Source organism: Euwallacea similis, chromosome 8, assembly GCF_039881205.1.
Source record: "Euwallacea similis isolate ESF13 chromosome 8, ESF131.1, whole genome shotgun sequence".
Lineage (NCBI taxonomy): Eukaryota > Metazoa > Arthropoda > Insecta > Coleoptera > Curculionidae > Euwallacea > Euwallacea similis.
Window position 1 is genome coordinate 2,326,362 of NC_089616.1, and position 25,304 is coordinate 2,351,665.

Sequence of the window (25,304 nt, forward strand, 5' to 3'; positions counted from 1 at the left end):
TCCACCTTCTATATCCACAATCACAGTTCAATGTAGCCCATATCTTTCGTGTACATTAACATTTAAATAACTTTTGTGTCTGGTTCCGTTTCAGACATGATCAGCAATTGAATTCAGACTACACCCACCACCCAATTTATGTGAACCATCCTCCAACTATGGGACATTCGATGACATCAGTGCCTTTTTCACCCCCTGCCATTGACGAAGGTCTTCAAGATGGAATGTTAAGCGTTAGTGGCAAAAAGAAATGCTCATATTGTAGTAATGAACTAGGTGAGTTAGCTTGAGTATTATGTGTTAACTTAGCACATATTTTAATATACATTACGGTTTTTATAGGACGAGGGGCAGCAATGATAATTGAAAGCCTGTGCCTCTTTTATCACATGGAATGCTTCAAATGCTGCGTCTGCCATATCCAGCTTGGAGATGGTCGCATTGGTACTGACGTAAGAGTGCGAAACCAGAAACTGCACTGCCATAATTGTTATTCCAGTGATGACGGTGTTAAATTTAGTTGTGTCTAAGAGTAGTTTCGGTTAAATTGTAAATCGGTCATCCGATTGTCACATTTGCTGTTAAATTTGCCCGATGTATGTTTGTATATATTTTTGTGTAAATATTAAGTAAAGCGTTGTTGTATTTATGTTTTGTATAGTTCGTACGAAAATACGGTAACTTATGTTTCCCAGATCATCTGAGTAGCAGTTTAGTTTTTCAAGGTTTCCCTATATTAGTCCCTGTTATCTGATATGGGACTGAGTTTTCGAGGTATTTATTATATATTATTGTAATTTTTTGAGAAATTTATATATTTGTTATCCATGTACAACTGAATGTAGGTACATTAGATTCGTGTCTTTACAGTTTACAAGTCATTTTGGAAACCATCTACAAAGAAAGATAATCTCCTTCCGAATCATAATCTTGACCTAAACCGGAACGTTATAAGAAAACTGTTACACCTGTTCAAGTTTAGAATTTCTTTCATGTTACACGTTTTCGTTGTTATAGCAATAGACAAAAACTTTTTAGGTACCTAAATAGCCTTATATTTGTTCGCAATATTTAGTTGGCATAGCACTAAACTCACGACATTTTCATGATGGGAATTTGTGTATAGGATAGAATATACCATATACCAAACTATTGATTATATATGAAATGATACAAAAAAACCATTTAGTGTTTAATAAGTTATCATTATGAATTTATTAGGTAAATAAAGTTTACTAAAAACGTGGCTGATCTTTCATATACTTCCCAAAAATAATCTAAATTTATGAAGGTCGGAGTATGGTTATGGTTAGAATATTGCTTTGATGTGTATACTCAGATTTCTCGAATTTAGGGTAGGAAACATTTTAACATTGGAGATGTCCAATTATGTATCAATTCATTTACAACACACTACAACTTTCAAACCAACCATTTTATATTATGTTTTAAGGGTATTTGGTTAAATGTAATAAAAATGTATGTGTATAAATTGGAAACAGAAAATGTATTAAGCAAACAGAACAAAACACAAACCGTGAGTGTCACAAGTCAAGCTAATAAATTAAGAATCGATCAGTATTTGTTTAGACGGACAAATTAGAAGAAACGCTTTCTTACAGGATACATACGTTCAACACAAAACAAGTTTACTCTAATTAATATGTTATAAAAATTGCTTAAAAATAACAAAATACCCGCTTTTAGCGTGAGCCGAAGGTTTTCCATTTTTTAGCATGACAATAAGCTACAATAAAATTAAATTTGTCAAAATACAATAGAATTAGTAATAAACATTAAATGGTTTAAACTAGTAACAAATTTAACATGAAACAATAAATAATCCTATCACATCAGCTTACACAAGCCACAAAGAAAAGGCTCTCAGCAATTTTTTCAGTGGAAAAACCAATTAATCCAAACCTTATTTAAAAGAAGATAGATTTTTCAAGGTAGAAACAGTCTTTAACTTGCACCTAAAGCATAGCACCGTACACAGCAATAAAACGGTGTTGTTTATGTAAATTGTCTAAAATCTAAATTACTAATCAGAATTTCCTATTAAGTCACCAGAGTTAATTTTCTTAAGCAAACAATCTGTGCTAGTTTGGTTATGAACTATTTACACATATACAAATTCAGCACGGCTAACATTATACAACTAAATTTACATTGATACGCCGATTAGGAGTTAGTTAAACCTAATTTCCTATAAATTATTCTATTCTGGAAGGCGTTTTACTTACTTGAATTATGAGCACACAGAAGTATTTCGCGAATTCAGGTCAGGTTTTGATCTGTTGTGGACCAACTGCATGCACTCAAGAAGGCGCAAATAGAAATGTTGCTCAGAGTGCATATCAGACCTGAATGTTCAAATATTTAATATTTTCGGTAAATCGATATTTCTGTTCACCAACATGGCCACAGATTTTTTCGAACAGACGAAATATCGACAAGTGACATTAAATTCCGTCTATACTCAAATGGCCTAACTAACCCGATCGCATAACTCGACCATCATCAAACATCATTACATAATGTATTGACTCAGGCATTTCCGCATGAAAACCACAGCAGCAAACATTTTTCCTAAATGTATTGAACCATGATTTTCCATACGCATTGGATTCCACCAATAAAATAACAACCCTAATTAGCTTTAGTCGAGCTAGCATTACGACTAGAAGTAATTTGGGAAAAGAAAAGTATGATTATATAAACATTTTTCCAATAAAATACTGTGTCAATTACTTGGTAAAAAAAGGGAGGCAGTTACTATTCAATCCTTCTATAGCACTATATACATAAATAATACGACAATTTTCGGTCAACGATAATAAATTAATTGAAAACAATATAATACAAAAACTTAATTCTACACTTCCAAACCGATAATGCAAATATTTGGCAAAGAAGTATTTATAGTATTGCATAAGATTGTTACTTCGGAACAAAGGATATACCTACTATATTGGATAATAGAAGCACTTCTATAAATTTCATGTCTTACGCGTGCATAAAATGAGGATATCTATGTTTTAAGTAGTCTTTAAAAGACAACTTCAGATAGTACTTTAATATGTATTTAAAATTAAATTTTTTGAAATTATAAGAAGGTCATTTCTACCATTTGGCAGAAGAGCTGTCGACATGAAGTCATCACCGAGCTCAGACAAATATCGACAACATAAAAAATTCAAAAACGGGTCGTGTCTTTCGAGGTTCAACGTCGATTTGTATACCAAAAGGATACCACCAATAACGAGTCTTAATCACCTCTTAAATGAATAAAATCAATAAATTTCTAAACCCAAAGGAAAAGTGAACAACCTAAGTCCACTAAGGTAATGAGTTGAACTCATATCCTGTAACTATAGCTGCTGGTATTAAGGCCATTTTTGAGTTCAACTAATGCCATTGCCCCTTGAATTTCGTCGTTAGATATTTCTTTACTCTTGCCTGAAAACAAATATGTCAAGATAAAGAATTTGTAAGTATCAAACAGTATATCAACAAAACGCAGTAACTTACCTCCTTGAACACAAACCAATACTGAGGGCCTTTTTTGGTTTTGGCATCCATTGTTCACGTTTTCATCGACGACTGGTTCTTCAGGTTCGGCGCCACTTTCTTCACCCCAATTAATTGGAGAGGCCAAATCCGTGGTAGAATCCCAAAGCCGCTGTTCTTGGGCTGCTTCACGCAACCATCTCTTTTTCGGCAGTTCGGAAGGTTTGGGTTGAGGAGAGCCTGATATAAGATTTAACACTTACTATGCTAATTTTCAGCGAGGATCAACTATTATTAAACCATATATCACAACACCTACATAAATTATAAGAACATTGTTAATTTAGGTTAGTTCAGATTTAAATATGAAATTGTATATGAAGTAACTTACCTATATAATTTTCACACACTCCTGAACTACAAATGGACGTATCCAGTTCATCAAGTTCTGATTTTGGTGAATTTTCAATATCATCATGACTATTTTGTGAGCAGCTTGAGTAACACGCTGAGCTGCCACTGCTAAACGTCGACTCATCCGATTTAAAAACTATTGATTTTCTTGGAGTACTCTCTAGATTTTCATTTGAAGTAGGGCTGGTCTTGTTGCGCCTAAAATTTTGAAGTTAGCAATATACTCACAGATAATTTTGGACTTATAACTTACTTGTCATAATTTTGCAACCACTGTCTTATTTCAGCAGAGTGATTTTCATCACAGGCTTTATCAAAAGTCGGGTCAGACTTCATAATATATCTTTTCAAAGTGAATTCGGGATGGTCTGGGCAATGTCTGTTGGCATGAGTAAAACGCCTGGCACAGTTTGGCGCCACACAAATGAAAGGTTTTTCACCAGTATGGAGGCGTTGGTGAGTCTTGAGCTGACCCGACTGGGCAAATTTTCGAGAACATTTTGGAAAATCACATACATAAGGTTTTTCCCCTGAAATAAAAGGAGCATTTTTAACAGAAAGAAAAAGCCCAACATCACCCTGCTTGATGCAGAAATATATGACAAATGCAAGGTGTGTTATTTAAAAATAAAAAAATTACTGAGTTAAAAAATTAAAAAATCCAAGTCATCTATTGTTGCACTGAATAATCCCTAGAAGTCTGATCCCATAGTTCTGAATCACCCTGTATAGTTGAGGAAATTTTACTTTTATTTGAATACCTGTGAAAATTATCGAAATTTTCTAAATTGTGAGATATTTTAAACTCCAAATTAGGCTACTGCATCCCTGTTTAACCACCCTTAAATTCTTTTTGGTCACCAAGATCATCATAGTTGAACTCCAGAAACGGATACCTTATATGTAGTAGCAATGAGACCAAGTGGTCTTAAATGCACCATTAGGCACCACTTTTCACAGGCTCAGTTTTGATAAAAATCAGGTTATAATTTAAAATAAATTAAAATTCTATAAAAATTAATAATAAGGAAAAACAGTGAAAAGGAAATACACAGGAATTTAATGTATTTATGCATCGGTGTAGTGCCAAGAGAAACGTGATTAAATGACCTAGACATTTAAAGGAAATTAATATTTAAAGCGCACAGTACACTCACCTGTGTGTGTTCTTAGGTGTGCTTGTAAGGATTTTTCCCTGGGGAAAACTCTATTGCAATACATACACTTTATCGAACTGGGAGAAGTGGATCCCTCGAGAATTAAAGAATTTAACAGATCGGCTCTGGGCCTCCCTCTTCTAGCTTCACCAGGGGATATAACAGTTTTGTCCTGTACGCTTGGGCTGCTTCCATTTTCTAGCACTTTGTCTCCAATATTAAAACACGATATCTTTAAAATTCTCCTGTTAGGAGTTTCAGCAGCATCACCGACTTCACTATCGAGGGATGGTTTATTTCTTTTTGGCGTGGAAAACATAATTTCCACTCAGTTTAGCAATTATTTTGAGAGATTTTACTTAGCACAGCCTCAATCAAAACAAAAATGCCGTAACTGTCGAGAGGGCGCTGGCAAATTGGAGGGAAAACTTCATATATATTGCGAAATATATTTCTGTTGGGAGTTCGGGCGTATGTTTTCCATGTCAGGACGTTTTTCCAGGCTAAACTTCTTCATTGAACTGATGTAGGACTTTCCAAGAAGACCCTTTAAAGAAAACCAGTTCATGTTAAAGGGTACTGGAGCACGGTCGTGGATTAGTAAACAATGGACATTTTGTCGGTAATTAAAAGGAAGAAATCTTTGATTTAGGCATGCACAGTCGTGTCATGTTGATAAAGCGACAGATGTCGCGCGTGTAGTAATAGTGAAACAATTAACAAAAAGACTTGCGCTTTGGCCGTTTCGTTAGCGGTACGCTCTCCACACAGTAAAACTGCTGTAATTAGTTCGTTACTTTTTCTTTTATTTTTCTTAATTAAAGTCGAGTTTCAGCTCAATTAATTAATCACGCATCTCAATCAATGTAAATACTCATGCTTTATTACTTATTGCATCGAACACACTAATAAAATCTAAGTAATAACATTGACGCCGAAGTGGTCCGTATGCAGCCGCAAAGTGGGTAGCGTTTCCTTCCAATAAGCCAAATTTAATTGAGGAATTTTTGCACAAGGCACGTTCGAATTCTCCTTCCTCCATCCTTCCATGACTCGAGGCTGTATGGCGTCCAGAATATCTGCATTATCGCAAATGATCAGTGCCAAGCTGGTCTTACGAATCTCCTGCAACTGGTTGGGACTGAAGACGTCTGGGTTTTCGTACCAGTACCGATCTCCAAATTTCAGTCTTATGAACTGATCTAGAATTATGCACGTTAGCGTTGGACCTAGAAGGGATCCATTTAAAGGTTTTTCGCTCAGTGCGCCGGTGTATAAATCAATGCCCTCAATGTGCCTGAAGGAGACGAAATACAGGTAAATTACAAATAGAATCAATGCAGGGCTCATCAGCTTACCTATATACATCTTCAATGCTTTGCAACGAGGCGGGGTCCATTATATCCCTCAAGTCATTAAAACTCTTCGTTTTTTTGAATCCGCAATGCTCCTTAAAATGTACGTAGCCTGGCAAGCCATGATCCCTCCCTCGTTGAATATTTAAGGAGACCAAGTCCAGGCCACATTTTTGAAACGATGCATCATACATGCCATTCCTCTGGAACAAATGGGCCTTAATTTCGTCGGAGAAATAAGTATCTGAAGCTTCTATGCTGGTATTAATGGCCCCCTTTAAAAATCCGTCTAGCTGACCCTCTTGGTATAGCTTGAAAGGGTCAAAGAGCATTTTGCGCATCTGGACAAACTGGACACTTGAATGATCTTCGGCTAAAAACTTAACTAATCCGGGGATTAAAGTATGTGCAAATCGGAATGCTGCTGCCGCAAATTCGTTCGCAATGCTTGCATCTAGGCTCTCGTTATATTTGCGGAAATAGTCGTTTGAATAGGGTAGCAAATCGTGTGCTTTTAGCAAATTATCATCTGAAATTTCCTTCATGGGTTTCAAGGTCTGATGCAGCTTTCATACTTAACTAATTAACAAAGGCAGAAACTCTCTGTACGTTATGTGCTGCATTTGGGCAGCTATGACTTTCCTGCTTTCCTGAAATAGCGTCTCATCAGTCCAGTGAGGGTTGATGGCGAAAAGGCCTTTGGCTATATTGTTGTGCTGCCTTGCCCATATCAAGTGCATACTAGTCAAATGCAAATTTTCATTGGCTCTCGAGTCACCTGAAAACGTAATTTCTTACTTTGACGGGTGAGTTCACGTTAAACACCCTAACCAGTTACAAAGCAGTATCTCCCCCTTTTCTGCTCTTCAAGCCTATTACATCCATCATTCATATCATAAGACACAGGCAATAGGTACTTTTTATCACTAGTGACGTGCATTTTTAACTGGCCTCTATTCATCGTGCGAAGAGATTGCACCAAGCTTTCATCGTTTCCATAAATAACCGAACCATCAATAAATGCGGATGCTTGGTTCATTTGCTCCCTTGGACCTATGAATCATGCATGTTTACATGAATTTATTTAGCATTCCTTACCTAAGCAACATTGCGGAGCCGGAGCTGATCTAACAAACTCCATGCAAGTAACGTTAAACTCGGTGAATGGATCGTCTGGATCTAACACCACAGGAAAGCACTCTGGCGATATATTGGTACTGTTCTGGCAGCAGGAAATTGAGTCTCCATTTAATTTCTGGTTCAAGGCAGTGGCTGTTATATCATGGTCTAGGAACTGGCCCCAAACAGCCAGCATCACAGAAAATTTTGAGTCACTTTTCATGTAAGGCCTATGGACTTTCAGACTCACTGTTCTAGCTGAAGGGAAAGGTTCGCGTGTTTTTGATGCTCGGGGTTTGCTTATACCTGTAAATTGTATAAAGGAGAACTTAGATAATCACTACTGTATTATACGGAAACTTCTTCTGATATCTGTTCAGAGCATCCAGGATATGATGGTGATGATGCTAGTGATAATGATAATGTAGATAATGATGATGACGGTGATAATGATGATGATTATTATTATTATAATAAGAAAAACATCCCTATTTTTGTAAAATTGCCATACATTTTACTAACGAGTATAAACAAATAAATTAACAAAAACATCTAGAGATATTGTCTCCAACAGCCTCTATCACAAGTGTAAAAAAATCGCATTAGTTCTTTTCGTGAAAAAGTAGATCAAAAAAAGGTATAAATACTTACCATCCGCATAATCAGGTTTAAGGGCCCGCCTAAAGGGACGATAAGCAACCCCAAAGGTGTCGGAAAATTTTAGATTATTGCAAGTGCCATTATAAGATCTGTACTTGAAGAAACTATCGCAAACATCTGTTGGCGATAAGTGGGAACAAATATTGTTCAGGCTACTGTTGGTGTAATTCGTAAAACACAATAATTTACGATTTTCTTCACTTCTGTTCCTATTTCGAACAAAATCGATTAAGACTACACATTGAAATTAAACTCAAACTCACCCATAAACAAAATATGAAACCCCCTCCATTTTATATCCTTCCCTAGTCAAATTCCTAGCCTTTGCATTAGTTCCCATAACCATTTGATGCCTAAAGCTCGGACTGTCCACTGCTAAAGATGGACTGCATTTCTCCCTTTCATCTCTATGATTCAAAAATGTTTGTCCTATGACTAGTGCGTCATTTAAATTTACTGTGGTATTTTCCATGTGCCGCCCTTCTTGGTCACCCAACGGCCACTGTTTTTCCATTAGCACTGTAAAGACATCGCTGGTAATTGTGTCGCTCTGATTAATTAAGGGAACCGTATCAGTTGAGTTATCTGCTGGAGAGAAATCTACTGCGTATGATATCGTTAGGCCAAGGGCTATTAATATGACTAACCTGAAAAATGAACCTTATTGCACATATCTACCGGTGAAAAATACATTTAACGCGACCTTACATTAAAATAGAACAAAGATAAACTTCTTTAAGTTTTCGTTTTGCCAAGAGTCGATTTGCCCGGAAATATCGAGGCTGATTGGGTTCCAAGAGTCTCACGCGTTCACTAGCTTCCTGTCGGTACATTTTAAAAATGCGTTAACATTGATTAATTGGGTTAAAAAAAGTTTTAAAAGCTGAACGATATGTAGGAGAGACAATTACGACTTGTAGGCTCTTACTAGACGATAATTAATCTCTTGAAACCATTGAAGTGGACAGAAACCTTAGTGCATATGTCGATGGTAATACGAGTAATTTTGTATTTCCATATACAGGGTGTGCCTACGGATAAGAACTTAACTTCATATATCTTCCGGAAATGAAAAACAAAATTGAGTTTTTTCAACACGTCGGAAGTAATTGAGGAGGGTCGAAAAGACCCTGAAAAGGAGCAAATTATATATCAAAAATCCATTTTTATCCTGTTGTAAAAGCATCAATTTATGTCGTTGTTGGCACCGTGTACAGGTCGTGTAAATATAGATCTATTTCATCTATTACACTGATTTTACTTCATTCCCTTTAGACTGAACATTGAAAACGTCTTTCTGCAATTGAATGGAGATTGAATATCATTATCACGTTATTTTCCCATGATTTCGCTAAGCCATGCCATTTGGCTGAGTTTTCAACTTTAACGTCCCACATCGTTACAATTAATAAATTGATAATTTCGTTGTTATTAATGATCTGTTTTGCCGGTATATCTGTACTGATATTTATTGTCACATTTTTCTCGTGCCACCTGCTCAGGTTGGTCGTCGGACGATTTGGTATATTTTCATGGAATAGCGCTAGAAAGGATATTTAACGATTTGATCCGATTGAATTGCTATGATTTTACAACTTCTGGAAAAAAATTACTAGAAAAACAGTGTAAATGTTACGAAATGAAAAAATGAAAACATTATATAAAGGTCATTAAGCTGCACTTTCTTGAAAGTCTAATGAGCACTCAAGCAGTAATTAAGCGGCTAAAAATACAGCCCTATGACAATTCCATCTGATGTTTACAAAAGAATAAAAAGATCATTGGAAATAAAATTAAGCCTTTGACTTCTGGTAATTAATGTCAGCTCTCAAATTTGATGATCACGAGTTCATGACCACATAACCGCATACAAAATTCGTTAAAGATGAACATAAAAATCCCGACAAAGATCAAATTCTTCTTTAGAGTCAAGATAATCCTTGGATTCGACAAGGGTTATAACAGAAGAAATGAACGGCTCGGAGAGTGGCTGATTATTTGTCTGAAATATTTCTTGGTAGGGTCATTTCAAACAATGGAGGCATATGTTGGCCGGCACGTTCACCAGATCTGGCCCCATTAGATTATTGTTTATGGGGAACTATGAAAGACTTCGTTTATAAATCTGCACCCACCGACATTAACGAGCTGCGGAGAAAGCGCATCACAACTTTAAGGACCAAAATATGAAAAAGAAAATGGAGGGTCCTTCGAGCACCTTTTATAATTTTCCAAGATGATGCTTACAAGAAAAAACAAAGTAGATGATGGTCGAAAATTGAAATATCCGAAAATTCTAAAATTTCAAGTTTTTCGAATACTTCCATAAGTCACTAGATTTTTTTTGTAACGACAAGTTTATAACGGGACACTTCTCTGTCTTCATATAAAAGCGAAAAATTTCCCTACCGAATCCATTGCGTGTCGTGTGCGGTTTTGCGCACCCCCCAGGACGTGCAAAACCGTCGAATATTTCCCATCCGCATTTCAGCACAGAATCTTCACCACGTATCTTCCGAGAAAATCACCTGTAGTGTAGTGCGACCGCAGCGCAAGCGCCGCACTCGTACTCGGTCGTACTCTCCTACTCTCCACTAGAAGTTCGTTGCACACTTGTTTGTCTTGCTCGTTTGGTGTCATTTTTGAATAACTAACGAAGCAGATGTGTGATGTGCATATGTGGACTCGGCCGTATAGTTTTCGTCAGTGGTACTACCAAGTCACGTACAATTTCAAGTTAAAATGAGTATGTGTGTGTTGACATGTCGCGGATTTTTGTGCTACAGTTTGCTTCTCCTCTGAAGAATGATTTTGTCAACTAACTCCGAATAGATTCGCAGCTGCTCTTGGATTCTTTGGAATTTGGTAGGCGTTAGTACTAAGTTGGGTCAATCGACTATTCGACGGTTGTCCTAGGTTGCTATTTGACCTAAATCGGCATGTGTGTGGCAGGTTATTGTACTGTTTCAATGGCATTAACTATTCCGCCTAACTGGCGTGTGAAAAGTCCAGAAAAATTAACTGGAAAGGAACGTGATGTTGTGAAATACAAAAAATATAACAAACAAATTAATGGAAAAAATATAATTAAAGTAATAAAAAATGTTGTTAGGTGAAATTTATTATTTAAAAAAATTTTATATACAATTTATACAATTTTTATAAAAATTAATATATATAAGTTTTTGGGCAAAATTCTTCAAAATTTCCCAAAAATTGGTGCCAACTGCAAACGAACATTGCTGAGTTACGAATTATTGAAGCATGTTCATTTTAAATTAAAACAACATAAAATGTATCTTCCTTCTGGGCGTGAATTCTTGACCTAATTAGCATCAACAACCTACACTGGCAGACCTTAGTTATGCAATTCAATATCAGATACAGTAACGATTAAATCTACATTAATGACAAGAACGTAGTAGGTATCCGATATTACGTGGTCATCCATCATATGAATGAATGGTGCGTAACAATACCTCTAGCGCATAGATATGATATAACACAAGACACAACTTGCCTTTTAAGAACCAAACAAGTTTCCCTTGGTAGAGAGTTAAATTCATCAAAAGTGTAGTTGTCGCAATGTCATGATGAGGACGAACAATACCGTTATGTGTAATGCGACTAAAGATATCGATTTAAGGATTATGCAAAAACAGATACCTTGGACGCAAGCGCAGATAGACCCAGCTGAAAATTGACTTGCGAGGGCACACACTCAATATATTGAACCGGTATAAAGTGCGATCCAAAATTACCATTCCATCGATTGATCATCCACTAGTTTTGTATTCAGTACATGGATTGGCAAGATTAGTATACATTTTGAGTAGTGTCTGAGATTGATTGACACACTAAGAGATGCAAGTAGTAATGCTAATATTTGTCCATATGATAGCTTTTACGCATTAATTTCTATGGACTATAATTTGATTCAAAAGCGTTTTTCTATACACTGATAAGGTTGTTTTGGCAGATTTAATCTCACAATCAGTGTAATAAGCACCATTTGGTTCGTCAACTGGTACCCAATTAATTTAATCTAAGAGATAGTGTTTCCTAGAATCATAAAGAGAGATCTTTAAAGAATCTCCATCAGTCCATATTGGTCCTTCGAGACAGAGATATGACGAAAAACTGGATATGAGAAGACGTATCGTATATTTTATCGACTCCTACTTTCCTCAGCGAAATCCTTTGATCCTTTTTGGGTCGAAACCTGACTCAAGACCTGAATGCAGGAATTCTTGAGCCAATGGATAAAACCAAGATATTCTTGCCCTTGCCCCATGTTTATGAGAAACAGCAGTACCTCTGTGCAAACATTTACCTTTATGCTTGGCTGGGACTTTACGGGCACCACTCATGATATCATCAGTAAATCCCCAGAATTTGCTACAACATTCTGGTTCTCCTCACATTACATCAAAGCAATTAATTTTGTAAGGTGGCGAAGATCACGGCAAATCTTCAAGAGTACCAGGGCACCGAAATATCTGATAGAAGGTAAAGGCAATTATCGGTTCATTATATATTCTTTTTTGCACAAAGAAGTCCCCTGGTGGGCTACCTTGCCCTTTATAACGTCGAGGAGAGATACTGATCGAGAATCTTTATAAATGAATAGAAGCTACATGATCGATTATAAGATGCAAACCAACGAACTACTGGGTACCCGTAGGAGGTGCGTTTTTTTGGTTTAATTAATGGCTGAATGTGAAATCAAGGGGCCATGATAACGAAGCAAAAGGAGTTCCTGTGGGAAGGTCGGGTTCATTGGCGTTCAAATTTTTTGCTTTGGCTTACCGCACAATGACTAACTAAACAGGATGCCATTACTCATTTTTTCAGAGCGGCATAACAACGAAGATAATTATGGAAGAACATGCGATTAAGCCTCAATTTGTATGTTTATTAATGATGTTACATGTGATATGCACTCTTGGATTATAATTATAGATTACCAACAAATGTTAAAGATCTTCAGAAGCTTAAAAGTAATTTTAAATAATGCGACAATTAAAATACAAGAATCTTTCCATTTGGCCGTTGAAGGGCCTCTTCCTCTTGGGTCTACCGGTTATTCAGTGAACCGGTTCAGAAGATTAGCGAAGGTTGAATTTGTTTACTTACCTGACGACATTTATATATCAAAGAAGAATATTTAGGATAATATATAGGGTGTCCCTGAAATGAGTGTACAACGCTTGACCAAAAATTCCTTAAGTAAAAAGAGGGCATTCTGGGTAAACTTACCTATATCCAATGTTGCTTCACTTTGCTGATACAGAGCGCCAAAGTTCTCCAATTAATTCGAAATAATTGCTAAACGCTTTTATCGATTTTCGCTAATTTTGGACTAAGAGTTACTACATGAATTGGCGTGTTTTGACGTAAGCGGGATCTTTTTTGATGCGTGAAAATATTTAAAAAAAGGCGCGTGATTAGTAAATAAAAGTTTGTACTTTTGTTACCACCTATATAAACGACTTTAATTTTTTTCTACCAGCTGACTTTATTTTGAAACTTTTTTGTTTCTTGTAAAATTTTCGCCAGACCTATGATTTCTCGAGAAAAAAATTCTTTATAATATCTTGCATATTTAAAATAAAAAAAAAAAAAATATGTTTTTCGTTGTTTCAGGTCGTGCATAGTTGAAATAAAAACGAAAAAGAGGTATATTTGGACAATAAAAATGCTCCTAAAGAACACTAAAATTTAAAAAAATACCTTTTTTCCGTAAAAAAATCGTCAAATATCCGCATCTATGTACCCATTCTCACATAGTATTTTCTGTAAATTCGTTTAAGAATCCTCTAATTTAGATTTGCACGGACTGGAACTTTTATTAAAGAAGCATAGCGGGCCTGCTCATTATACGAGCTGAAAATAGTCCCAGTTGAATGACACATGCATTTCAATATGCAATCTACAGCAAAGTTTTCTCCAAAATCGACTAAAAACGCACGCCCTTGTGTCTATTTGTGTCACTTTGGTTTCTTGAAAGATGAGGATTTTAAATTTAGATGTACTTTGAATAGACATGATTCTTTTGAATTCTGCCTGGCATTTTGGCAATGTTTCCAATGCGTTTCGTTCAAACGCACGTTATTTATTATCCACCTCTAGTTCGCGTTTAGGCATAACAAAGTAGATCCTTAACTTGGATCTAGTCAGATCCCTTTTGTTAGGCAATTGAATTGGACTCGAATTGGCCGTAAAAAGAAGATATGTGGTCAAACAATACATAAAATTTTGCGGTGATTTTCAGGGTGAAGTAAATTATGCCCATGTCTGATGTTCTCATCACTACGAGGATAATTTATTTTCTGTAAACTTTTGTCTTTGCTTGAATAAAAGGTATCTAATTAAGTAAAAAAAATGATAAAACTAAAAATTTTTTAAAAGTAAAAAAATTTTAAAAATATCCCAATAATTTTGTATAACCGGTTGGAACGCTTTTAATAAAAGCTAGTACGGTTCTAAAATTAAAACAAACATACTTTCGTTCCGATTGTACGCAATAAAAGCATGCGAGGCTAAATACTCACATGATTCATCCAGCCTAATTTCGATTTTGTCTAGTGACTCCATACGTATGCGGATCCCAAAACGCTTTTGTTAGGCCATTTTATCACCATACATACATTTTCAAAAAAAATTACAAAAAAGAAACAAAATTATACGATGATTCAATGGAAGAATCTTTCTGCTCGATTAAGAATTTGAAAGTAGTTTGATGGATCAATGAAACTATTTTAATAATGACGATGATGTGGCTGAAATTTTGTAATGGTGGAAAGTAGTACCAATCAGTTCACCGCTCTCGGTACTACTTTTCTCAACCTATAATCATCTTCGCTTACATATTTTAGTGTAAAGATAAGTCGTCGGCATTCCACTAAAGGATTATATCTATGTCAATTCGGATGTGTAAATTTCAAAGTGGCTGGAAGGTTGTCCTGCCTTTTTAGTAGATGAGGCACTAATCTATGGCGCCGGCAATTGCGCCCGCGCATGGCACATCTCTGACGGAAAAAAGGCGTCATAGGGCACTAATGCATGGCGGCGTTCCGCTTAAAAGATTGTTCGTCACTTCGTCGATTCATAGAAATCGATTGTTTCTATTCATTGAAAACAAACCTCCGCATAACAAAAAGTGAATGTATATTTTCTGTTAGAAAGCTCACCGTGAAATATTATTCATATTCCGCCTCAATCGATATCACAGTAATTGTGCAGGTCCAATGATATTCATGCTAATTTCCACCCACTCCCACTTTACCTCTTATATTGCGATTTCTTAAATTATTCCAGTTAATATAAATTCATTTAATATCCAAAAAATCCATTTCTACAGGGTAAATTTCTATTTCAGACCAGTCTAATCCCAACTGAGTCCGCAAAATGTCTTACTCAAAATACAGGCCGAATGTCTCACCAATAAGAAGTTTGGACAATGGTAAGTCGCTTGTTTTTGGTCAAAAGATAAAAATAGTAGAAAGATTTTTTTTATGCGATTAACATGGCAGTACAATTAAAAATCTAAATTCTAGTGCATACTGATAGACTTTTTATCTTGAGATTAGAATAGCTAACAGACATTATGTAGGCAGCAAACAGTTAGAAAGTGAGCACGCGAAACCTTTAGGTTTTTTTATTTAATTGTGAGCAGTGAGAAGAATAAATAAAAAATGCATATACATTATGAGGAGTACACTAACGACTTCCTAGGTAGGTATTTTGGAAGTTTTTCTGTAAATAGTAGAGTGATTTTAGGCGTATTTAAGTGTTTATAGCTGTACAGATTAAAGTCGTCACTTTGCATTAGCCTTCGATTTTATATTACAACGTCGTTCGTTTTTATCATACGATAAGAGATAAAAACAGTTTTTAGTCAGCTGCAACCTAATACCAACCTTAGTCCTCTCTAACCTACATGGGTACAAATGTTAGACAAAATAAACCCATATTGATCTTCCAACGCTTATTGATAAACCAACATGTTAACTATCGGAAGAAGATTATTAAATAGCAATTTTTTTAAACTTTATTGAGATCACGCAATTAAATAAAACATAAGAAAAAAGACGGAAAAAATAGATAAAAAGAAAGACAGAGAAAAGATAAAAAAGGAAATATTAATTTAAAAAAAAGCGATAAACAAGATTTAGCTGGACGTAGTTTTCTAATTCCAGGATACATTTGCTGGTACGACGAATGTACCTGCTGCCCTTATGGGTACCACATCGACTTGGATTTCGTTCGATACTGCGAATCGATCAGCAAAGAGGATAAGACTCGCACGGGATCTATCAAACGCAGAAAAGATCGGCGTAAGCAAAGGCACAGTATGGAAGTACTACTTGGACTATCTACACCAGTGCTAAGTAGTCTTAATGATGGACATGCCAAGGTAAGCTTATCAATTTAAAAGGCGTGCAAATTTCTCAATAGGATAAAATTTGAATAATGGAAATCTACGATTCGCTCTCTTTGGATTGGAAAATTTTGATAGCGCATAAGTATAGATTTTGATCGTATTTATGTTGCTAATCTCTGTTGATAGACACAGGTAAGACCGTTGTCGATTAATAAGTTTAAACTTTCTATAAACATCTTTTATTCATAAAGTTCTTTTCCTTAAACTCTCTTAAGGCTACATTCGCATCAACAAATCGATATAAATTATAATTGTGAAAGGACAGATAAAAAACTTGCAAAGCTCATAAAAGTCATCTCGCTCGGCCCAAACATGATCCAGTTACAAGAATCTTGGAACTTAACTGCTTACATCATTGTTGTAATATGGATATGGAAATGTGGGTTTTTACACGATTTTGATTAACACTAAGCCGATTAGTTAATAAGAGCAATTCGCTAATAGCTGTAACTGTAGGCTGGAGATACTGTTTATCATTAATTACATTCAAAGAATTATAATTCACTTAACGCTCTCTTAATTAGAAATGTTACATTTTTGGATTCTTTATGTTATTTCCTGTGACACAAGTGTCCTTACTATTTTCGTCAAGTTCATGCAGGTCTCAAGTTAAATTTGTGCAGCACGCAGGAAGTTATACTGAAGAATGAAACATGGGTTGAAATTTGGGGGAATAGGGGTAATGTGGATCCCAAGGGTAGTTCCTTTAGGAGCGTAGCAGTGCAGTAATTTTTATGAACTTTTTGAGACAGTGAAAATCGAAAAAAATTCAAAATTGAACTTATTGAAAGCGGATTTTTTTCACAATTCAGGATAAACGGGATAATTATTTTTGTCACTTGATGAAACAACAATACAAGTGACGCAAGTATCTAATGAGAGAACACTGCAGTGCAAATTATCTGAGTCATGTCTTATAAATAGAAAATAGAAACGTGTCTGATTAACATAAAAGGCAAAATATCACATAGCTCAGTACAGTACCGGCCTTATGCGAGGAGCGAAGTTGGACGACAACCCAGGATGGTAGACTTTCGTGGTTGACGGTTTTTTTGGGGAAGAGGGGCGGTGATTAAAAATTCCGTCCAGGGCACCAAATTTTCTAAGGCCGGCCCTGGCTCAAAAGATATTCCGTTTTTTCCATTACACACGTACGTAACCCATTGACCTTTGCCAACGGCTTTAATTCCAAGAGGCTCTGTTTATGTCCTTAATTATGGGGATGACTGAATGATTTGAATGAATGATCATTTCCTTGAAAGATAAATATTTCGTAATGGCATAATTTATGTTCGTTCAATATTGAATCAAGTTGGTCGTAATAGCGGACGACCTTCTCCGAGTATTTTTCAAGAATTTCTATGAATCGCAGATTCTCCACGTATTTCCTCCTCGAAAAACTGACTGAACTTTTTAATTCCAGTTGAGTTACGTGCCAGAAACATCATCAAAGCCAGTTCAGAAACCTCAAGAAGTGCAACATTTTCGATTTAACGAAGGATTTGATAATGCTGTATCAGACTTCGAGCGGGCGTTACAGAGATCCAAGAATCATCAGTTATCGAATAATTTGCCGGATGTAACTGCAGTCTCAGGTTAGTAATTTGTAATACGGCATGCGATGAAAGGCTGTGAATGTGATGAAATATTTCTTAAATGCTTAAATTGGATCTATTAATCACCGATCCATGCGAATCGGTATCGAGACACTTTTCTTAAATGCGGGGTCTTACACCAATTATAGCTTTTTTGATTCACCGAGCACTTACCGGGCCGAGCAAAAGAGGATCATCAGACGTTTATTAGATGACTGGCTAATTAAAACATCGGTTTGGTCAAAAAGATTTGGAATTTCAAGCGAACGGAAGAGAGCAAAAAACTGGAGAGCTAAAAAAATGAAAAGATCTAAATAAACTCTTCCTAAAAAAACACTTTCCTCCCCCTTGGAAAAATTCTGGAAATTTTTACTTAAGACGCTTCTGGATTATTCTACCTTTCCGGGAATGTCTAAGAATGTCAGAACTATTTGGAGAGGTCAGGACCGGATCCAGATTTTCATCGCTCTGACCGTTTTTGCCGCCTTTACAATTTGATTTTATTGATTTATTTAGGTTGAGTTTTACGTAAAAGCTGAGGTCTCGAATTTATAGATTCATTTTGTGGTTCTCAAGTTTTAACTCCCAAAACTTTCTGCCCTGAGCACTCGCCCAGTTTGCCCATCTCCAAATCGGGTTTGGGAGGGATTTCACATTTCGCTAACAAATTGAAATTTTGACCTAGTTTCAATTAACTGGCCACCCTGTATGACTTGCAATTTAAATTCATCGATGAAAAATTGTTTGTATTGCATGCGTTACTAACGGGTAATCAATAAAGAGACCCAATAGTACGCGGTGAACCGTACACGTAGGGCGTTGATTAAGTCATTTGCTGTTTACCATCAAACATCCGACTGAAAAACTGGTAAGAGATGAATTTATCCAAGACATGCCTGTGATGTTTCTCACCTACTCGAGGTTTTTTTTAATGATCACACCCTTTATAATAGATGTAGTAATTGCCCGAAAATTACTATAGTTGCTCAATACTACCATAAGTTTTACTCGTAACTATTACTAGCGGTGCTTATTGTCCCAAATAAAAATAGCGAAAAGCACATAAAATAATTATTACTAAGTGACGATGTATTATAAAAAGTTGCTTGAATTGTATGTCCATCTACAAGGTGTCCCAGAAACAATGATACAAATGAGTATTAGGGAATTTAAAAACTCCCATTTCATTCACATTTTGCAGAAAATGGCCGCCAGGAAGACCCGACTTAAACCCGTTAGATTTTGTGTGTTTTTTTTTGAAATCATTGATTACAAATTTGTACCTAATAATAGATGACGTTTATAAATTTATCGTACACAAAAGCCCCCTTAGGGGCAATTTTACAGAATCAAAAATATACTGTAACTTCCTGTGGGGTAACAAAAAGCAGCTCTTGTATAAGGAAAGTTTTATCAAATTGATCTATTGTTCGTCCGCTAGCGCACTATGTGAATTTGTTCTGATGTTTCGGGGACACTCTGTATATGTCGCTATTACTAACTTAATAATATTTGATAAAAAAATTGATCGAAGTACACCTCCACCTACATTCAGCTGTAACTTAATGGTCTCTGCCATTTGCCGCTAAAACAAAAACGGTTTTGTAGGAAGCAAGTAGTCATCGGGGCATGAACTTTTAAACTTATGTTGCTTAACTAACCATGACCGCTTTTATTCAGAACAATTTTATTCTTATTTCTACTTTCGACCCATGGCTGCACGTTTCATTTTTACCTGGCGCTTTACGTGAACTCGATATTTCATGGCGTACAATAAATTCGAGTTTAAAAGAGTGTTCTACGTGTGTGCGTGGTTTTTTTGTTCGGCATTGTTACAACTAATTCTAATAATCGATCGTGTTATCTACGCCGATGTGTTGGGAACGCATTCATATTTAGATAACAACAGTCTCCACGAATTTAATCGCGTCTCGTCCATGAAAACTTTTCACACGGATCTGCTATTATGTGTGCAACGGCTGCAAACGGAGTTCCTAACTCCCCTTTGCTTCCCCGTTACAGTTTCTGCGTCGCCGGCATTGTCAAGCAATCAAGATGGATCCCTGAAACCGGAGTTTGACATGGTCAGCATTGAGTCATGCGGCCTCAGTCCAACCGCACTGCAGAACATCAGGGAAGCCCTAGCTTTAAGCCTCGATCGGATGAAACAACTGGAGTTCCAGGTGAAGCTTATACCGGAATTGCAGGTAATTTTCCGCCAAGACTTTACATAGATTATAAGGAGATATAAAAATGTTCGTTTTAGGACGAATTGGCACACTTGCGTGTGGAGAATCGTAGATTGCTTCACGAGCTAAAGTCAAGTGAAAGTAATAAATTACACAGCTTAAATGGCAATTATACTAACGTCCCTTCGGAATTCAATATTAAGCGTTCGCACAGCTTTACCTATCCCGAGAACGAGGAGATCGTAAAGAAGGAGTCATCTCCTTCCCCTTTGCCCCGGAAAGACTGTGGAGTTATGTGTGGAGTTTTAACTCGGAATATCGGAGTGGGCCATCAATATCCCAACACAAGGGATGTGTCAACGATAACTTCCGAGTTCGCCGACAAGTGGCTGCCCGAGAAAGCGAAATTCTTGAACACGCTGCCCCTCACCAGTCCAAAAATATGCATCACCAAAGGCACTCAGACGTTTTTGGGTAAAGAAAAGCGAGATATGGGAATACAGATCTCCCTTAACGAGCCCAAGAAGGTCTCCTTAGGCATCCAAGCCTCAGTTCCTGAGCCTAAGAAAGTCACCCTTGACGGCTTCACCCAAACAGACGCTATAAAAGTCTCAAGGAAAGACGTGGGAGTTCAAAAAATCGTAGAGTCAGTCACTGTGGGCAGTTCAAACCATACAATAGATGAAACAATCTGTGATAAATGCAACACTTTTAATAAAAAAACTGACACTGTGTTAGATGGGCATTCGCTATCTTTAGCTTCCTTAGGCCATAAGAGCAAATCGTTCCATTTGGATGGAAAGCTAGAACTTAAGAAGAAAAGTCGAAGTGTGGCATCACAATGTGATGTGTGCCAATTATTCAAAAGTGATAAATCTGCGCAAGTGGAAGTAGCTACTCGATCTAAATCCACACAGCACGAAATCAAAAGTGCTGAGAAAAGTGTTCAATACGAGAGAAATACTCTCTCTAAATATACAAATACCAAAGACCTGAACCAGCCAGAACCTGAGCGTAAGAGACCTGAAACAGTTGATAGGGCTTCGTCACCGCACAGTTTCGCAGAGGAAAAAGAAACCTCTGAGGAAAAGGTGTTCGAAAGGTTTATTAGTAAAGAAATTGACAATAGGAAGGAAACTCCTTCAAGCCCTACACCAAGTAGAATTCCTATACCAACGACACCGGTCGAAGCGCGAAAATTCAGACGTCAGGATACATATACAAAAGTGTATGCAACGTCTCCTACGGAAAAAAATCCAGTTTTTCCGGAAAAGTAAGTTATAATTTTTATTGGTATTAGTTGAGAGTAGGGTGAAGGTGTAGTTGAGGGTGATGAGTTCAGAACCAGAATAACTGGAGAATTTGCCTTCCTCTCGATGGCTCTGCTCACGTTGTTCGTACTCTCCGAGGATGAGTTCAGGTTTCCTAATTTTGCAAACCTCCTGTAGTTTTTAGATTCATGGCAATAATGTCTGCCACTATTCTTGCTGGCAGCAACCCTTCTCAAGGAAAGTGTATTTAAAAAATCACATGTTCTACCAGTTCCATATTTTCTGAAAACTCTTCACCGACTCGTTCTGTAACCCTCATTAAAATACGTTTTCTGCTGACTGCTAAGCCCTCATCATAAGCCTGGGACGCTCTGTATAACGTCAGTCGTAGGTTGTCCATCGCAGGCTTTATATTTATATTTTTTCTGGTGGTTACGCTTTCCCTAATATTCACTGTTCCATTTCTTGGACACCGTTTCTCATCTTGGGACAGACAAATCCCTGATCGATTCGACAACTTTCCCTTCAACCCTGGTAGAAAGGAGGCATGTGAGGGGGAGTTATGCTCAACAGCGCAATCGCGAAGTAATATCATTTATTGATGAGTGCAAGCTTCTTTCAGTGTCACAATCTTATTTTTGATTTCTTCAGCAAAACGCTATTTTGCGCTTTTTTCGTTGCTATGGCTTGAAATATCTTCAAGTTCTCTTACGAATGTTAGCCTCTAAGCAAAACCGCAATGCTCAGTGTTCTTATATGCACCAACATATCCTTTTAACTAGGTAAACTTTAGATGTATGTAATGTGTACATGTACGTATACATGAGCATGCTCATGAACACATATGTACATGAGCATGTATGTGTTTTTGTTACTAATTATTTCTATAAGAAAAGTGTGTGTGTGTGTGTACCCCAGTGAATATTTTATATTTAGTGATACAATTGTCCTGCTCTTTAGGGATTAAATTGATGATTTATGTTCTAGACTATCAGGCTTAGATCTAACGCCCAAAGCAGCGTCAACAGAATCAGTTAGTCCGTTCGACAAAGTGAAACAGAACCTCAAGCTTGATGTCCCTGGAAGCGCTTTTAGCTCAAAGTCTCAATCACAAAAAATCCCTACTCAGGAAAGAACACTGCCAGTCTCTGAATCCACGATCTTCCAGACCCCTTCTCAGAATCGAAAAAAGTAAGTAAATTTGGATATACATTGCACCTAATTGAGAATAATTATGAATTTCTAGAGCGACCCCCAGCAAAGAGATGCAGGGTGCTTTGAAAGTGCTCAACGACGCTCTGCAGAAAAGTCCTAGCAGAGCAGTGAAGAACCACAGTGCTATAAACATAGTGCAGCAGGAATGGTTCAAGATTTCCAGCCTCGTTACCGCCAATCCTTTAGATGTCGAGGACTATTTAGACGCCTTTGAGGATATGTCCTCAGTGCTCTTACAATACGTCGTGAACATGACTGATATCAGTGGAAACACTGCCATGCATTACGCAGTGTCCCATGGGAACTTCGACGTCGTGTCAATTCTTCTAGATTCTAAAGTTTGCGACATAAATAAACCCAATAAAGCCGGGTATACTAGCGTTATGTTGGTGTCCCTTGCAGAAGTCAAAAGCCAGACCCACGCAAACGTTGTCAAAAGACTGTTCCAGTTGGCAGACGTTAATATCAGAGCTGCGCAGGTAACTGAGGACTTTCCTGTCAAGTGTCATATATAATTGTCAATTTTTAGCATGGACAAACTGCTTTAATGTTGGCTGTAAGTCATGGCCGTCTAGACATGGTGAAAATGCTTCTGGAGGCGGGTGCAGACATTAACATCCAAGACGAAGATGGAAGCACTGCTCTCATGTGCGCGGCAGAGCACGGACATATAGAAATCGTCAAGCATTTTCTCTCTCAACCGGACTGCGATTCCAGCATCACTGATGTGGTAAATGCACTAAAAGTTTCTTTGCCTGATGATGTCAGTGTAATAAACGTTTCTTTAGGATGGGAGTACAGCACTGAAAATAGCCATGGAAGCTAGTCATCGCCATATAGGGGTCCTGCTTTATGCTCATGAGCGAAATATTCAAAAATTGCAATCCGCTAAATTAAAGAAGATTAACTCGAACAGTCCAAAAACACCCTCATCTCCACTCCCCATTAGAAGTAGTCATCGTGCCTTAACAGATACAAAGAAGTAACGTTTTCCTTCATCTCCTGACGGGTGTTGATACTGTCTACATGCTCAGTTGCCGGTATAAATTGCCATGGTCAAGCATTTCTGTAGCAACCCTCATTATTGAAGTTACTTGTTTGCTACGATTTTTCTGTGTAGCTGTCTATAGTAAATTTAACTTGCGTTTCTACAGAAACTTCTTGTAACTCTAATACTTCAGTCCACGGTTGATTTATTGGTATCATCCGCCAAAAACTGACTGTATGAACTCCCTGTATAACAAAATTGAACCTATTTTGTAAATATACTTTTAATAACTTAAATATACTTAAATGCAACCAAGATGTTGCAAGTTTATATTCATACCTTTGTTAATATTTTATATACGGATTTTATTGATGTGAGAAACCATTGTTACCCACTGTTCAATGAAATGTTTTTTGTTGGTACTCATGTTTCTATTACATTTTAGCTCCTCATTTCTCTCTTATGTACATTTTTGGCTGCGTCAGCCTTAGAGGAATGTTTATAAGGTCCATAATAAGTGGTTTGACACACTGTAACCCGCACCTTTAGCCCCTACTTATACTTTATAATCTCATCAACCCAAACTAACCGTTTAACAATGGAACTTTTACTGGAATTTATATGTGTAAAAATTAACATTCCATTATTATAAGTTAAGACAATTGTAATTGTTGCCAACAATATGTAATTAAATTAGTTGATTCTTTTACCCCATTTTCCATAGAAAAAAGTAGTTTGAAACAGATCTTGGGCGATTTTATTGAAATATGAACCTGCCCTTCAGTAATTTATATAATAATTTTGCTGAGTTAATTAACCCTGTGCAAAATCCTAGATGAAAGGGTAGCGGAAATGAGCTTTAAATCCCTTTCTTTATAAAGGAAATCCATCCCCCGATGTCCGAAAATGAACCGCAATCTTTCAGTTCCGGAGGAGTATTGTCGTTAAGATCTATCTAGGCAGTAAAAAACTATTACTGCCGAGCATCTGTCAAATTGACACTGAGCGTAAAACATTTTACTGCCTAGGCAGTAAGTCCACTTCATAGCTTATGCATCAAAAGTGGCACATTACGACTTGTTTTAGGGTATTAAAAGGTCATGCTCTAGCGAATCAGAGAGGAAACATTTTCTTTATTTCGAGGCACAGCAAAACTTGTAACAGGAACTTTGAAGTAACGTACATTTCGGCAAGATAAAAGACTCCTAAGAAGTTTCACAACGAAATAAAAAATCAATATTTCATCGCTACAAAGGAGTCCGGAATTCGGAGGTTGCTGGATGTCTCTTAATAATAAATAAGAAATTGAGGCGTCATAAGAGACATCATGAGTCATACGGCTCACGCACTCACTTGCACTAAGTTCGCTCCACAAACTCAAA

The 25,304-nt window shown here is 36.8% G+C and overlaps 4 protein-coding genes across 6 annotated transcripts in view; 2 read left to right on the forward strand and 2 right to left on the reverse strand.

The window, feature by feature from the left end:
• smash (smallish) overlaps positions 1-1,243 on the forward strand; it is a 28,817-nt gene extending 27,574 nt beyond the window's left edge. For both annotated transcript variants that reach the window (XM_066392770.1, XM_066392771.1), the window contains 2 exons: positions 95-276; positions 343-1,243. In XM_066392770.1, the coding sequence (XP_066248867.1) occupies positions 95-276; positions 343-530 (370 nt within the window). In that variant the 3' untranslated portion in view covers positions 531-1,243. The remainder of the gene's footprint in view (positions 1-94; positions 277-342) is intronic.
• Positions 1,244-1,488: 245 nt separating this feature from the next.
• On the reverse strand, positions 1,489-5,697 carry LOC136410583 (zinc finger protein 143-like). Its single transcript, XM_066392795.1, has 5 exons — positions 5,085-5,697; positions 4,181-4,457; positions 3,905-4,125; positions 3,535-3,753; positions 1,489-3,462 (listed from the first exon to the last, which is right to left on the reverse strand). Exons 1-5 carry the CDS (start codon positions 5,401-5,403, stop codon positions 3,362-3,364), a joined length of 1,137 nt encoding a protein of 378 aa, XP_066248892.1. The 5' UTR covers positions 5,404-5,697; the 3' UTR covers positions 1,489-3,361.
• A 229-nt stretch (positions 5,698-5,926) lies between these two features.
• Positions 5,927-9,265, reverse strand: cd (cardinal). The gene is made up of 8 exons (XM_066392608.1): positions 8,927-9,265; positions 8,482-8,865; positions 8,210-8,427; positions 7,538-7,864; positions 7,271-7,492; positions 7,020-7,217; positions 6,443-6,968; positions 5,927-6,381 (listed from the first exon to the last, which is right to left on the reverse strand). The coding sequence occupies exons 1-8, from the start codon at positions 9,049-9,051 to the stop codon at positions 6,000-6,002; spliced, it is 2,382 nt and encodes a 793-aa protein (XP_066248705.1). The 5' UTR covers positions 9,052-9,265; the 3' UTR covers positions 5,927-5,999.
• Positions 9,266-10,792: 1,527 nt separating this feature from the next.
• Kank (kank) lies at positions 10,793-24,613 on the forward strand. 2 transcript variants are annotated; one of them, XM_066392207.1, is made up of 10 exons: positions 10,793-11,083; positions 15,600-15,683; positions 16,420-16,637; positions 18,088-18,259; positions 20,282-20,466; positions 20,526-21,721; positions 22,707-22,910; positions 22,966-23,413; positions 23,464-23,664; positions 23,723-24,613. In XM_066392207.1, exons 2-10 carry the CDS (start codon positions 15,629-15,631, stop codon positions 23,918-23,920), a joined length of 2,877 nt encoding a protein of 958 aa, XP_066248304.1. In that variant the 5' UTR covers positions 10,793-11,083; positions 15,600-15,628; the 3' UTR covers positions 23,921-24,613. The 2 variants fall into 2 exon arrangements, with proteins under 2 accessions (XP_066248304.1, XP_066248305.1); XM_066392208.1 differs by lacking the exons at positions 10,793-11,083; positions 15,600-15,683 and adding an exon at positions 15,840-15,955.
• Positions 24,614-25,304: the final 691 nt, after the last annotated feature.

Coding starts and splice junctions, on each gene's coding strand:
- LOC136410583 (XM_066392795.1), bottom strand. CDS start 5,403: ATGTTTTCCACGCCAAAAAGAAATAAACCATCCCTCGATAGTGAAGTC. Junction 4,126..4,180: donor TGGTTGCAAAATTATGACAA/GTAAGTTATAAG, acceptor TCAAAATTTTAG/GCGCAACAAGACCAGCCCTA. Junction 3,463..3,534: donor ATTGGTTTGTGTTCAAGGAG/GTAAGTTACTGC, acceptor ATTTGTTTTCAG/GCAAGAGTAAAGAAATATCT.
- cd (XM_066392608.1), bottom strand. CDS start 9,051: ATGTACCGACAGGAAGCTAGTGAACGCGTGAGACTCTTGGAACCCAAT. Junction 7,865..8,209: donor TAAACCTGATTATGCGGATG/GTAAGTATTTAT, acceptor TACAATTTACAG/GTATAAGCAAACCCCGAGCA. Junction 6,969..7,019: donor GTTTCTGCCTTTGTTAATTA/GTTAAGTATGAA, acceptor AGGAAATTTCAG/ATGATAATTTGCTAAAAGCA.
- Kank (XM_066392207.1), top strand. CDS start 15,629: ATGTCTTACTCAAAATACAGGCCGAATGTCTCACCAATAAGAAGTTTG. Junction 16,638..18,087: donor TTAATGATGGACATGCCAAG/GTAAGCTTATCA, acceptor TTTTAATTCCAG/TTGAGTTACGTGCCAGAAAC. Junction 23,665..23,722: donor ATTCCAGCATCACTGATGTG/GTAAATGCACTA, acceptor ACGTTTCTTTAG/GATGGGAGTACAGCACTGAA.